Source organism: Nothobranchius furzeri, chromosome 5 (genome assembly GCF_043380555.1).
Source record: "Nothobranchius furzeri strain GRZ-AD chromosome 5, NfurGRZ-RIMD1, whole genome shotgun sequence".
In the NCBI taxonomy this organism is placed as follows: Eukaryota; Metazoa; Chordata; class Actinopteri; order Cyprinodontiformes; family Nothobranchiidae; genus Nothobranchius; species Nothobranchius furzeri.
The window spans coordinates 284,674-300,000 of record NC_091745.1 but is presented as its reverse complement, the minus strand read 5'-3'; the positions used below and the strand labels follow the sequence as shown (position 1 = coordinate 300,000).

The 15,327-nt window shown below is 41.5% G+C and overlaps 1 protein-coding gene across 1 annotated transcript; it reads left to right on the top strand.

Annotated features, from left to right (window-relative positions):
• The first annotated feature begins 12,748 nt into the window (after window positions 1-12,748).
• On the top strand, window positions 12,749-15,127 carry LOC107373819 (galactose-specific lectin nattectin). The gene is made up of 7 exons (XM_054737327.1): window positions 12,749-12,797; window positions 12,921-12,968; window positions 13,925-13,949; window positions 14,084-14,187; window positions 14,344-14,478; window positions 14,663-14,774; window positions 14,982-15,127. Exons 2-7 carry the CDS (start codon window positions 12,921-12,923, stop codon window positions 15,071-15,073), a joined length of 516 nt encoding a protein of 171 aa, XP_054593302.1. The 5' UTR covers window positions 12,749-12,797; the 3' UTR covers window positions 15,074-15,127.
• The last annotated feature ends 200 nt before the right edge of the window (window positions 15,128-15,327 follow it).

Below are 15,327 nucleotides of genomic sequence, written 5' to 3'. Positions count from 1 at the left end.
AAATCATTAAGTCTTTAGAAGCAACGACAGAAGAAGAGTTACTGAGCAAATTACGTAAAACTAAATTAGAACTTCATGGAATTATTGACAAAAAGACACAATTTTTAGCACAAAGACAACTAATAGAAAACTTTGAACATAGTAATAACTCAGATGAGTTTTTAGCTAATCAGTTAAAAATAAATAAAGAGAAAACTACCATATCTGCTGTTAAAAACTCAACCGGGAATATAGTTTATGACCCTGAAAGCATAAACAACACTTTCAAAGACTTTTACTAAACTTTGTACTCACCACAGATACACCCATCAGATGATGAGATCAATGAGTTCCTTGACAGGATAACACGTCCTAAATTATCAGACAGCCAAGTTACAGTCCTGGACTCGCCACTAACATCAGCTGAGCTCCGGGAAGCCCTTAAATCCATGACTAATAGGAAGGCACCAGGTCTAGACGGGTTTCCAGCAGAGTTCTAAAAAAATCTGGATCATTCTGGTTCCAACATTCTTCAGAATGGTGAAGGAAATCGAAGAGAGCGACAGATTACAGCCAAACATGAATTCAGCCAATATAAGTCTCTTATTAAAACCAGGCAAAGACCCTGCATTTCCTACCAGCTATCGCCCAACTTCTCTTATTAATGTTGATCTCAAAATGTGACGACCCTCGTCCCCTCGGTCCGTCCTCTCATCCCAACCTGAGCCTTTTGTCCCCGCTGCAAAAGATCCAGCACCAGGGACAACGCCAGGAGCGGCCTGCTCACACCTTCCAGCGCCCTTTCAGGACCTCGGAGAGAGGCACGCCAGCAGAGACAGCAGCTGATCTTCATCCGCTATCAAGCTGTCAACAGGCTTAAAAGGAGGACCGCAGCAGACGTCGGGGAGATCATGGATTAGCCGGAGATTCTCCCTAGCTCACGGACACATTTTTACCGTTACCACTCGGGTTTAAGGTTGTTTTACACCGTTACCGTTTGGGTTTAAGGTTGCTGCGGGAGATCCTGGATTAGCCGGAGATTCTCCCTAGCTCACGGAAACTTTGGCTACCGTTACCAATCGGGTTTAAGGTTTACACCGTTACCGTTTGGGTTTAAGGTTGCTGCGGGAGATCCTGGATTAGCCGGAGATTCTCCCTAGCTCACGGAAACTTTGGCTACCGTTACCAATCGGGTTTAAGGTTTACACCGTTACCGTTTGGGTTTAAGGTTGCTGCTGGAGATCCAGGACTAGCCTGCGATTCTCCCTCGCTCTTCGACGCTCTTTACTCATTATTTGGTTAAAGTTTCTACTAAGGATCCAGGATTAGCCTGGGTTCCTTCTGAGCGTGTTTCACACGCCTTGCTAAGGATAAACATTTTGTGTTGCTGGCTACAGGTTGTTTTCATAGGGGTTGGGCTTAATTATCCTTTTTAGTAGGATTTAACTGACCTAGGGTCAGTTCTTATGTTGGTGGTTGTTATCCCCATTTGGACTTCTGAGCCGGGGATATTTTCATTTTGGTGGTTAAGTTAGGCGGAGAGCCTTTATCATAAGCAGTTGGTCTGCTTATGTTTTCAGTTTCCACCTTATTTCGCACCATTATTGTTAAGCCTTCTTTGCCGTTCAGACAGCGGACACTTTTTGTTAATAAATCCTTTTGTTTTTACACTAACCTCCTCGTCCTTTATCCACTCACACTCACTTACTCCTATTTTCTTGTGTTAGTCCCCTCATCATCCTAGACCTTCAGGAGGGGACGTAACACAAAATTATTTGTAAAGCCCTGGCAAAAAGATTAGAGAAGGTAACCCCTTTCATAATACACCCTGACCAAACTGGTTTCATTAAGGGTAGACAGTCATCCACAAACTCAGAGTACTTTATTTGATAGATTTCTCTTACAGTAGAAACATAGAAACTAGTATATTATCTCTAGATGCAGAAAAGGCTTTTGATAGAGTTAAATGGAAGATCTTATTTCCAACTTTACATAAATTTGTTTTTGGGAACTTCTTCATAAACTGGTTACAAAAATTATACAGATCACCAACAGCACGTGTCAGGACAAACGACCAAATATCAGCTAGCTTCTGTCTTCAGAGGGGGACCAGGCAGGGATGCCCACTCTCCCCCTCACTGTTTGCTATCTTTACCGAACCACTAGCAGCAGCAATTGGGTAAACAACAGCTATTAAAGGCATGAAATGTAAGAAAATAGAACATAAGATCAGTTTTTTGCAGATTATGTTTTACTCTTTCTCTGAAATTCTCAATCCTCTCTCTCCCAAGCAACAGAACTGATAAACTCTTTTTCAAGAGTTTCAGATTACTCTATAAACTGGTTAAAATCTACAGTTCTACCAATTAATTTCTCATTTGTCAATTTGCTTAATATACAGTTAGAGTCAGGGAATTTCACATACCTGGGAATTAATGTCTCTTCCAAGTTGGGAGATCTAACCAAACTAAACTACATCCCACTTTTAAAGAAAGTGGAAGATGATCTTGCAAGATGGAAATCCTTACCGATATCACTCATGGGGAAGGTTGCTACAATTTAAAATGATGATCTTTACAGAATAAATTACTTATTTTCAATGATCCCAAACAAGCCGCCAGCTGACTGGTTTAGATCTCTGGACTCCTCATTCTCTAAATTCCTTTGGCAGGATAAGCCTCCACGAATTAGCTTAAAACACTTCAGAAGACCAAAAACAGAGGAGGACTGGATCTACCCAACTTTTATTATTATTACTTAGCCAACAGGCTGCAATATATACCAAGATGGTTGCAAGATAACCCACTTGATGAGTCCTGGCTAGCTGTAGAGCAGACACTTTGCAATACAATAGAGCTTTCAGACTTACCATTTATTAGCTCAAGCATAAGAAAACGTGAAGGCTTCAAAAGTATTAGTATCAGGACCTCTCTGACAGCATGGTGGGAGAATCTAAAAATGACAGAGTCTTCACTAATACCGTGCAGACGCACACCTATCTGGAATAATCCTGATATTTTGCAAAATAACAAAATGATGAACCTTCCGGACTGGAAAAGTAAAGGAATCCTATACCTGGAACACATATATGAAGGATTGGACTTCATCCCATTTAATAGAATAGTCTCCCAATTTGGAATAGATAAGAATAGCTTTTTAGAATATCACCTAATTAAATTAGTGGTGGGCATAGATTATTTTTTTAATCTAGATTAATCTCACTGTAATCTTGGAATTATTCTAGATTAATCTAGATTAAAATGGCTCATTCAAATTCTGCCAAAGGCATATGTGTGTGCTACCTAGATAATGAATAAAAGCAAGTCTTTGAGAATGGAGGCGTATTTCTTGTTTCAGTAATGCATCACAGACTGATAAAGCAGTTTTACTACGATAACTGATGATGAAAATAAATAATGATCAATAAGTATTTGTGTTTAATAGCTGTTTATTCAGTTCAACAAATTCTGCACTGTAGGTCTACAGAATAGGTCATGATTAACTATTTACAGTCAGTAGCATTTGGTCAATCAGTCCAAGCTCTATTTCTCCTTCTTCCACCAGTCACTCAAGCAGACCAGCTTGTTCACATTGTCTGGTGACAAACTAGATCTTCTCTTCTGCACAATATGGCCTGCTAAAGAAAAAAGTGTATATATATATATATATATATATATATATATATATATATATATATATATATACACAAACACACACACACACACACACACACACACACACACACACACACACACACACACACACACACACACACACACACACACACACACACATACATACATACATACATACATACATACATACATACATACATACATACATACATACATACATACATACATACATACATACATACATACATACATACAGACATACATACATACACACACAGAAACAGACATACATACATACACACACAGAAACAGACATACATACATACACACACAGAAACTATCTGGCCTGGGGAGGGGGTTAAATTTCTGGGGTGCCCTTCCAATGCCCCCCTTTAGTTTGCATGTAGGATCGCCTCTGGTGAATAGGAGGAGCTGGAAATGATGCAACAGCTCACCTGTATGAGCAGAAGCCAACTGTTGCTGTTGTTGTCTCTGAAAACGGCAAGGGGAGTTATCCTAGCTCAACTTTTCTAAACAAATATAAAAATTTATGAGTAAAACGTTTATTACAGGTAAATTTGAGTCGAAGCCACATGAAGAACGACCTGTAGAAACAATTTATCACTTTATCATAATAAACAGCTGCTAAAAGAGCTAAACTTAGTTGGAAACCGCACCTGTCTGAGAAAGTCTTGTCTCGGTTTTCTCACATCCGAGCGCTGCTTCGGCCGCGGACGGTGAAGTGTGGCCCGGGGAAAGCCCGGCTGGAAATGTCGGAGGTAAACAAAACAAAATAAAAAGAATGAAAGTCGGATTTATGGATTAAACTCTGGTGAAAGTACATAAATTATTTACTTGTCCCGCGCGATGAGAAGGGAGAAGTGCTGCTGGTGGTGAAGGTGCGACTGTTCGGCTGCATGGGGAACATCAAACTCCGCGAGCCTGGCGTCCATCCATACGTACGATGATCCGCGCCGAGTATACATCCGCGCCAACCAGGTATCCATCCGCGCAATGTGAAAGCATGTGTGAAAGCCATCATAGCTTACTTAGTATAGACCCAGACCCCAACTCAACTTTGAGAATAGATTAACGGCGTCATTTTTTTATCGCACGATAAGAGTCTGGCTTTGCCGCAGCGCGTTAACGCCGATAACGGCCCACCCCTAAATTAAATCTGTAGTCAAACAAAAATTTAAGCTCAATAAAATAGAATTACAAACACCACCAAGGGTATTAGACTTCTATAACCTTAACTCCCCCAAACTACTTTCTAGAGTATATAAGACACTGTCCAACATAGATGATAGAATAGCAATCCCTATTGAAAAATGGGAGGTGGATCTATCTGTCAGCTTTGACCAGAACTTCTGGTCCCAAACTTGTTTAAAATCTTTTAAAATGATCAGACACCCCAATTTACAATTAATTCAGTACTCAATTCTACACAGAGTACACTATACAGGTCACTGGATGTTCAAGATGGGGTTTCTGTTGTCTGACACCTGTACACACTGCACAAACAGCATTCCTGACAATTACATCCACACACTGTGGTCCTGTCCACCTGTCCAGGAATTTTGGGGTAGAGTATGTGAAGACCTGTCAAAGTGTCTGAAATATCATATCCCAAATTCCCCCTCTCTTTGTTTACTGAGAAACCTGGACGATGTCCCGATTGAAACATCTTTGGTTCACGTGGTTCTGACTGCCATATGCATCGCTAAGATAACTATCCTCATGAATTGGAAAAATAGACATACTCTTTGCTTTTACCAGTATAGAAATCTTTTGTTAGATCATATTACACTTGATACAGCCTCCGCTTCCACTTCAAATCAATCTCTCTGGGCTCCTTTGATCGGTTCCATCACATAGCGATGATGGGGGATCATTGATACTGTCCTGCGGGATGATGTGGGTGATGGGGTGGAGGGTCTTATTGGGCCCAGTGGGGAAGCTGGCTCCCTGGAGGACTTAAGTCCAATCAGCCATTCCTCCCCATCCCCACATGTTTCTCCTCCTGCTCCCTCACATCATCACACAATCATGCACATAGGACCTTGGGGGGAGGACAAGTCAGGGGGTATGGACCCCATTTCCGCATTCCTGTGGCAACCTGCCCCCAATTTTATTTGCACCTTAAACAGTTCCACCAACGACATTCCACGCAAACACACACAGGGCCTCAGGAGTGAGCATATTCAAAGGCATTTGGCAGGGGAATTTTTCAGCCTCATCCCGAGTACTGGTGCCCACTTCCAATTGTAAACTGCACTTAGACACTGAGGGCTGTGGGTGCAAGTGGGTGGTGTGGTGGCATCAGCTGGTGTCAGCCAGACAGTGCTCGCACTGCCCGCTCACCATAGCCATGGAATACACCACAGCCTTTTGATGGTATACATCTTCGTCTCCCCTACCCTGCCACACCTGGTGGAGTGTGGTGCCTTGGTCTGCCTGAGTGTTTGTGGCTCCCACGTCAGGGGGTTTAAGATTTTTGGCGTCTGCCTGATCAATCCCGGTGGCTGCCTGGTGGGATCTGGGTCCCTGGGCTCTGCTGAGTCCCCGGCAGGGGTGGTCGCCCCTGGGTCCCGGGTTGCTAGGTCCTGGGCTAGGCTGCTTGGGGAGTGGGAGGCTGCGGGCGGGCCTGTGGGCTTGCCGCTGATATCTCCCGGGACTCTGCCGGCTGCTGGTTGTGGCCCCCCGGGGAAATCCTCTGTGCCTCTTGATGGGGGCGGGGGCTTTTCTGGTCGTGGTCTCCTTGGGGTCCCTGTGCTCTGGGGCAGCTACTGGATCTCTGGGACTTGGAGCTCCATCTTTGGGGGGCAGATCTGTGGGCCCTCACACTCTCTATTGGATGCTCCTATGTAGAAACCTTACATATACAAGCACGTGTACATACACAGTTGCTCACATGGTGCTCTCTTGGGTATGGACTTAGGCGCATTCAACACATGTCTTAAGGCTGTGGTTGACACTAAATGCACTGTGACTTATTATCATGTGATTGTTCAATAAAACAATGTTGATTTTACATTTCTTCATCAGGTTGACACATTGAGAGCTTGCTCCTGCTGTATTATTGTGTGTCCCTTAACTGCAGGTCTAGAAACAGACTCTTGTTCATCATTGATTGTTTATTTTTGTGGACACCCCCCCCCCCCCCCCCCCCCACACACACACACACCTTTTGTGTCTTCCTCTCTATTTCACGTCTGTCTCCATGTCTGGTCGAAATTACAAAGCATTCAAAAAACAACAGCAATGTAAATTCTGTAACGCTTGTCACCACCATTCAGACATTAATTCTGTTTGTTTCACAGCCAGACAGTACATGGGAAAAAAAATAATTATAAAAGATTTCCTGGGAAACCTGTAACCTGTCCTTCCTCATCTGCCCTCTTGCACCCCCGCCTGAGAGCTCTTGTCACAGAAGGCTCAGCCCTTCACCTGCGTAGCTTAATGCAGGTGCAACTATGTCCAAAGGGTTGTCATGATTTTTACTCATGACAAAATAGTATGAGGTGATCAGTAAACAGTGTGAAGGGGCGTCCAACTCCAGTCCTCCAGGGACAGTATCCTGCCTCTTTTTGTTGTTTCCCTGGGCAAACACAGTTGATTCACCTGTGCAGCAGCTCATCAAGCTCTCCAGAAGCCTGTTGATTGAAATCAGTTGTGTTAAAAAAGTGAAAACAGTAAAAAATGTGGGATGGAAGACTGAAGTTTGACACCTGTGGTGTAAGGGAACTTACACCACAGGTAGACTATTGTAATGCCCTGTATGCTGGATTGTGTCAGTCCTCACTGTTACAGCTGCAAATGATGTACAACGTTGTTGCCAGATTCATTTCTAGCATCAAAACTTGGGAACACATATCCCTAATGCTAGCCTCTCTAAAATGGCTCCCTGTCCAGTAAAGAGTTTGAAACGTTGGTTGGCCGTCTTCAAGTCTCCTTATATTTCTACACTGGTGACCAAATACTCTCTGGCCAAACCCCTACGGTCATCTGAGCATGGCTTATTGGTGGTTCCAAGAATGAGACAGAAGTCTCACGTGCGTTCTCGGTGTTTGCACCAAGAATCTGGTACTAGCTCCTGCCAGGCATTAGACAATCAACTTCCTAGCAGAGTTTTAAATCCAAGTTGGTTTTGCACTTCAGCACCTTATCAGATGGTTAACAGGCCACTGTTTCTGTGTGTCTTTACTGTTTTATGTGTGTGTGTGTGTGTGTGTGTGTGTGTGTGTGTGTGTGTGTGTGTGTGTGTGTGTGTGATTCTCATCCTGTTCAATGAATGAATGAATGAAGATTTTTTTAAATAAAAACTACTGATTGTGGAAGTTTTGTGCTTAGTTTACCACATGTGTTTTCATATTTTTACTTTAGTCACACATGTCTCATGTTGCCCTGGCTTCCTGACTAATTCTGAGAAGTAGATCAGGTTGTCCAGTAATTGGAAGGTTGCAGGTTCGATCCCGCCTCTGACCAGAGAATTCTGCTGTTGTGTCCTTGGGCAAATCACTTAACCTGCCTTGCTTGCTGGTGGTGGTCAGAGGGAACGGTGGCACCTGTGCTCGGCAGCCTCATCTCTGTCAGCATGCCTCAGGGCTGCTGTTGCTACATCGTAGCTCATCCCCACCAGCATGTTAATGTGTGTGTGAATGGATGAATGACTGATTGTATTGTGAAGTGCCTTGCGGGGGTCGTAGAATCCTAAGAAGGCGCTATACAAATACAGGCCATTTACCAATATTTATGTGTATCCTTTACTTCCATGTTATTATTTCTATAGAATAATATGTTGCAAAAGTATCATGGTTATTTTTAGGAGTAAGAATTGATAAGTTTTTATCAGTATCAATGTTATTGTTGGTTCAGTACATCAGTCCAACTCATTATCCTTTTCCTTATCAATTCCTGAGTCGTTCAATAGGTGGCAAAAAATAAATAAATAACTGCACACGGTCTCCTGCATTATAACGGTCAGTTTATTAATGAGAAATAATCAGTTGAACCTAGTATAATTTGGAAAGATATTTCCAAAAGTTCTCTTTAATGCTCCTTGTGAAGGCAGAGTCATCTTCTTTTGCAAAATGGTTAAAATCATCACCACAAGTCAGACTTTTGTTGCTGGAGTCTGCTACTGTGGAGGTGTGTATATGAGGCAAAAGAAGCTAATATGATAGGCTGTTAGTTTATTAGTTACCTGCAGTATGAACAGCAGAGGGCGTGCAAACATCACAGCTGCTGTTGAGTTGAAATTCACTATTCTGGAATGGGTCAAAAACACAACATTCACTTTAGGTTATCACATATTTCTTAAAACAGGATTAATGAAAAATGTATTAATTTTATTTCTACAATAAATTATATGTAATCAGAACATTTATCAAAATATCCTTGTCATTTTCATGCTTCATCCATAATTTGTGCACTGAATGTTCCTATACCTCATGGAGAATACCAAAACAAATGCTTTTGTCTTTAAATTCCAAAAAAAAAAAAAAAAAAGAGTAAAAATCTACTGGGTGGACAGAGACAATAAACTAAAGTCATATATTTTAAATAACAACTAGGAGAAATGGTTTCTGCTTTGGTCATTGCTCTGAACACTTTGACCTTTGACTCCTACAAGGAAAACATCAGATAGCTGGAAACAAAAGAGAGGTTGTCACACCTAATTTTATAGGACCTAAGATAAGTAATGCTGTCTGCAAGACAGAAAGAAAAGAGTTTTAAATTATGAAGTCAAAGTAAAACTAACCATGTGCTGGAAGAAAAATCCACAATTTATTGTAGATCAACCTAACCTGACTTATTCAGCAGCTTTGGTTCCATTAACCAGAGTTTTTCCAACTTTTTTGAGCCATGATAATTTTTTTTTAATTAGACAATTTTATTTGCATTAACTTAGTGTGAAACCTGGGACTTTTTTTTTAATTTTCCTTTTTTTACACCAAATCCCGCAGCAATTTCCTAATGTTGTGATTGTATGGCAACAAAACCCTGCTGATTCTGATTCTGATTTTAAGATGATCTCAAAGCTTCCTGGTAGGAATTAAAGCAGTTGTGGTTAAAGAGCTCAGCTCACACGTTTGTTGTGGCAAACAGGAGTAATGTTAAAATATTTAACTGACAGAATGGAGAAGTCGTTTGCAGCAGTCAACCAGAAGCTGTCCAAATGTAGGTCAGCAACGTTTAGCTTTAAACCACAACCTGTTCTCAGTTCAGTTGTGTTATGTCCCTCCCTGACCGTCCAGGAGGATTGGGGGACAAACATAGTAAAAACAGGTCGAGGTGTATGCAACAATGCAAATCACGAGGTCATGAGAGTAAAAATAAAACAATTCATTAACAAACGGAGTCCTTATCTTTAAGGCAAAAATGAGGCAAAACAGAGAACAGTGCGATAAAGGTGTGTAACTGAAAACGTAAGCCAAAAATAGCTTAAGAAAAAGGCTCACGGCAAATTTTTCCAAAAACCCCTACTTCAAAAATCCCCAGCGTTAAAGTCCTCGGGGAAAAAAAGCACTCAAGCCAGAGACTTAACTCTATTTACAAACCAACTCTGGCAGGAACAATGGCTAGATTCTAAATAGCACAAAGATAGGCAAACACCACAGCTTAACTGTAGCGTCAAGCTTAACACCGGCTCAGGAGAATCACAGACTACTCTGGATCTCCTTGAATGAAGGCTGTAATCTGCTTTTAAGGTCCTCAGGTCCACATGACGCTGATTTGGAGCAGCTGCTCTTGCTGCTGGAGTGCCTCTCTCCAAGGTCCTGAAGTGCCACAGAGAGAGGGAGCCGCTCCAGAACTGTCCCTGGCGCTGAAAACTCAGTAGTGATGGGGCCAGGCCACCGATAAACCCTGACTGTGAGGACCGAAGGGACAAGGGTTGTCACAAGTTGGTTCTTCTTGATCTTGTAGAGACATGTCCTTCACAACAATACTGTAGATGCTGGTCTCTAATCCAGTCAACGGATTCTTTGAAGACTGAAGGAAAATCAAAAGAAAGTTTTTAAACCAGAGATTTTAAATGTTTACCTTTTGTCTCACAGAGCAGCGCTGGACTGGTGATGTCTTTCCATGTCATGGTGATCGGGAACGTGTCACGGTTGGCCCATTCCACATGCTGTTGCCAGAGCTTCACAGTTTATTAGTGCTAGTCAGCTGGTTTTCATTGCAATCTTGCATTAGTGTGTTTGGTTCATTTTGATGTATCTGATACATTCTGACATGTCTGCCAGGTATGTCAGCATGTCACAACAATCATCACTTGCAAAAAACTTTGTGAAATTGGTCCTCTCATTTGTTTCGAAGGCTCGCTGATTCACCTTTGTGTTTTTTCTCCTAAAACCTGTCTGCTTTTCTTTGCTCTAATGCAAGCAAACAAAACAATCCGTGTGTTTATTTGACTCTGTCAGATGTTTCATTTGGAGACGGCGTTAAGTTTACTTGGGACCACTGCACTGTTGGAGAGTGTAAAGTCCAAAAGGGTCAATTTTCACCTATATATTGACCCAACATAGTGACCTTTCATCTACAGCATTAATCCACTCTCTATTTGGCCTTCCAGAACCAGAAGGTTCTGTTCAGCGCGTGTTGAAATTCCATGAAGACAAAACATTCAAACAAACATTCTCTCCCAAGGTGCTACACTCTCTGCATGAATGCCAGATGTCAACATTCTTCACCCTCAACAAGTGAAGTTTCCATGACTTTGACAACTCATAAGCTTAAATAATCATGTATGATGAATGAACTAGATGTTTAAATCAAATGTTTGAATAGTCTTTGCTTAAATCAATGAATTTGAAATGAATATTGTTCTGACAATGGTCCATTTATATCACAAATCACTATGTGTTTGATTTAACAAGTTAATCATTATCTACACTCAATCACATCTTCATAAGATACAAATTAAGGTTAAGGTTCACCTCACATAACGTTTAAAGATTCTTTATTCACAGAATTAAGAATCTTGCATCTGAAGGAGGGTGTGGCTTTCTGAGGGATGTCGGTAAATACTCAGAAACTTGTCAAATTCTGATTTGCCAGAATACGCCAGAAATCATAACATTGTGGTTTAATAAAACAGGATTTACTTCCCGATTAATTCAGTTTCCAGCTGAATACCGATTCGGCCAAATCGGGAAAGAAGCCTCTTTTGAAACAATCTCCTTTGACCTTAAGTCAAAGCCTCTCTGCAACGCTGCGGCTGATACCAGACAACTGGCTCTCTAGGAGCCAAGCAAACATCTGCCTTAGATGCAAATAAGCATTCCAATTTTCGGCCTTCACCTCGAGGGATGTCAGACTGGACAGGTCTTATTGGAACTATTCCTGATATCAGAGTTCACTCCACCGGCAGTGACCATCGACCCCCGGAACGAACGAGAACCTCCACACCAAGGGTGCGTAGACTTGGCACGACAGATTGTGTCTGATGCTGTTTTTAATACACAACTCTCTAGTTTAGAACCAAACAACAAATTCTTTTACACCCAGATTTCACTATTTCTCTCAGATACAAAGAACGGTTGCTACAACATATAGCTTCCCTCACAACACCTTGCATCCACCACATCGTATCTCATTAATCATATCTTGTCATGTATACATTATTAGATTAGGAAAAAAAATTAAATTAATTTTATAAACTATTTACTGAGCTTTTTGCCACATCCCTGGTGAAACGTAGCTTAGGCCGTACTGACCTAAGCTCATGGAAAATGTTCAACTCTGTGGATTCTTATCACAGCTCTTCAGTTCATGTTGTCCCTCTAAGTGAATTTTTTTTAATGACAGAAAATTTAACTGGCTGAACTAAATATTTTCTTAGAAAACCCCATCAGGCTTTTCTCTCCAACATGGTCCATCAGCACCAACCTGCTGGGTTGGAGACACAAAGAGTCAGATGGAGAAGTCAGATATGTTAAACTGCTTCAGGTGTGCTTGCAGCTCCTGACCCACCCTGACCAGTCCCAGTACTAACTGGCACTCTTTAGGTTAGGGTTGGGTGTGTTTGCCCCACAGTGTTAGTCTTTATCTAATCAGCTGTCATCAGTGACTGACAAGTCTAGCAGGTGGAGCAAAGGTATATAAACTCTGTGTTTAGATCAGGAAGGCATCCTTCATCCAGCAACTGCTGCTCCTGCTTGGATTCATCACAACAAGGTGAAACCTGACTTCTATTTATCTGCTGTTATTGGTAGTGATGGATATCCATGTCAGATGTTTTATAATAGTATGTTAGTGTGGATTTCCTTCCTGAACACTAAAAAAACACATTTCACCCAGATGGCGTCAGGTCTCCTCTTCCTGTTGCTCCTCGGGATCGGAGGAAATGTAAGTTTGCAGAAGTTCTTGTTTAGTTAAATAAATCAACATTATGCTGACTTTTGTTGGATTTATTTTCTCATTATAACCTGATGAGAAACACACATTAAACCAATGAAATGTGTATAAAATAAACCAAAATATAACTAATAATTGAATGCACAGAGACAATCTTCCTCATGACTCAAGGTCTTTATTAACTTTAATTAGCTTGTACAAAAGCTGGATGCAACATGTTATCTTTGACAGAAACAGGTGTGTTTGGTAGTTTCATCAGAGAGGATGGGACAGACAGGTGAGTGTGTGTGAATGGCTGGAGGGTAGGCTTGAAACACCAGGAGACAGAGCGTCACAGTGTAGGGGCTTGCTGCCTCTTAGAAGGTTGGATCAGTTGGAACGTTACTTAGTGCATTATTAAGCAGTAATAAACTATTTACTGAAGTATTAACTACCAAATCCACATTATGTAATAGATTACTAGGCAGAAAATTACATTCCTACCCTCACCTATGGTCTCGAGCTTTGGTAGTAAAAAACGAGACAACTTGCCAAAATGAGTTTTCTTTGCAGGGTGTCTGGGTTCTCCCTTGGAGATAGGGTGAGAAGCTTAGTCATCCGGCAGAGGCTCAGAGTAGACCCGCTGATCCTCTACATCAAGAGAAGCCAGTTGAGATGGCTTGGGAATCTAGTCAGGATGTCTCCTGGACGCCTCCCTGCTGAGGTTTTCCGGGCACGTCCAAGTGGGAGGAGACCCAAGGGAAGACCCACATGCTGTAGAAACCATGCCTCTTGTCTGGCCAGGGAACACTTTGGGATTCTCCTGGAGAGGCTGGCCCAAGTAGCTGGGGAGAGGGAAGTCTGGGCCTCTCTGCTTAGGGTGCTGTCCCCACAACTCGACTGAGGATAAGCTGCTGAAAATGGATGGATGATCCAGTTTTTGACTCTTTGTACTTTTACCTCCACAGATATACTGTGAAGCGGCACCACCAAGTAAGTAAGGGAATAAGTAGGTCTTTTTCTTATTTTCCAGCAGCAGGTTTTCAGATTAATGCATCATGATTAACTCTCTTTTGGCCGTCCATGAAAATGGTGACACTAACAGTCTTTCCTTCCTGTTTGTGTAGTTTGTCTTCCATTCTTCTGCAGACGTTGTCCTCCTGGGTGGACTAAGTATGACAACAACTGTTACCAGTTCCAGAACCAACAACTGGAATGGGCCAAAGCTGAGGTACAGCTGATAGAACAGTTGTATTAGTGTGATGCTCTGATGTAGATTTTTAGTTTAAAAGCCTTAATCTCCTTTTTATTTACAATTCAGAAAATTAAAAAGGAGGTTCCCATCAGAACTATCTAGCTCAGCTGGGTGTCTTATTTCATCTTTCAGACATTCTGCAAAAGACATGGTGGACACCTGACCTCCATCCAAGACACAGATCAGTACAACTTCATCAGGGAGCTGATCTTCAAAGGAGCAGGAACAAACCAAAAGTCTTGGGTTGGAGGCACCAATGCAGGCTGGGTGAGTTTAGTCAAGTGTATTATATTGATCACAGGCACTGATGGTTAAAAACTTGCTGCTGGTTTTTGTAAAAAGATTTATCTGAGTTAATATTGAACACATCTGAGTGAGCTGCTGCTCCAAAAACATTTATCTACACATAAAAACTAAGAAGTAAACTTGACTCTGAATCACTTTCTTACAGGTTCATATGTGGAGGTGGACCGATGGAACACCGTTTACTTTTGACTCCTGGGGTCCAGGTGAACCCAACAACCAAGGTGGAAACGAGCACTGCATGGACATGAACCTGTTTGGTACGAGATGACCTGTTTATTAGACTGCTGGTTAGGATTAGTTTAGATCAGCTGTTAATATCAGAGCTAAAAACAGGAGATGAATGCTATTTGTAGCAGATGAAGTCACATGATCCCACATTGGTAACAGTTTTTTTTGTTGTTTCTACTTTTATCAAGAAACAAAGATCAGATTTCTGACTTGATTGTCTCTTTTTTCTTTCTAAGGACAAGATTATGTCAACGATGAAGACTGCTCCCAACAGAACTCCTTTGTCTGTATTAGACCATCGAAATACATCTTTGAACCACAAGACTGATTTAAAATGAATTACAATGAAAACACAAATAAATTGATGTTCTCATCAGTCTGACATTTGTTCCTTCTGATTATTGGTTTGATGTTTCTAAATCTATATTAAAAGTGAGTCTTAAACATTCAAGCCTGCCAGAATTAGATTTGTAGAAGTCACATGTGGAGCATGGATGCTAAATTCAAGATCATATTTAGATGCTAACTCAGCACTTCTTGCCCCTCTTGATATTCAAAATGTTATTTCACTTTTTTTTAACG

Bases quoted from the DNA above. Each gene is read 5' to 3' on its own strand.
- LOC107373819 (XM_054737327.1), top strand. From the start codon at position 12,921: ATGGCGTCAGGTCTCCTCTTCCTGTTGCTCCTCGGGATCGGAGGAAAT. The intron at 13,950-14,083 runs GTAAGTAAGGGA...CTGTTTGTGTAG, and splicing joins CTGTGAAGCGGCACCACCAA to TTTGTCTTCCATTCTTCTGC. The intron at 14,775-14,981 runs GTACGAGATGAC...TTTCTTTCTAAG, and splicing joins CATGGACATGAACCTGTTTG to GACAAGATTATGTCAACGAT.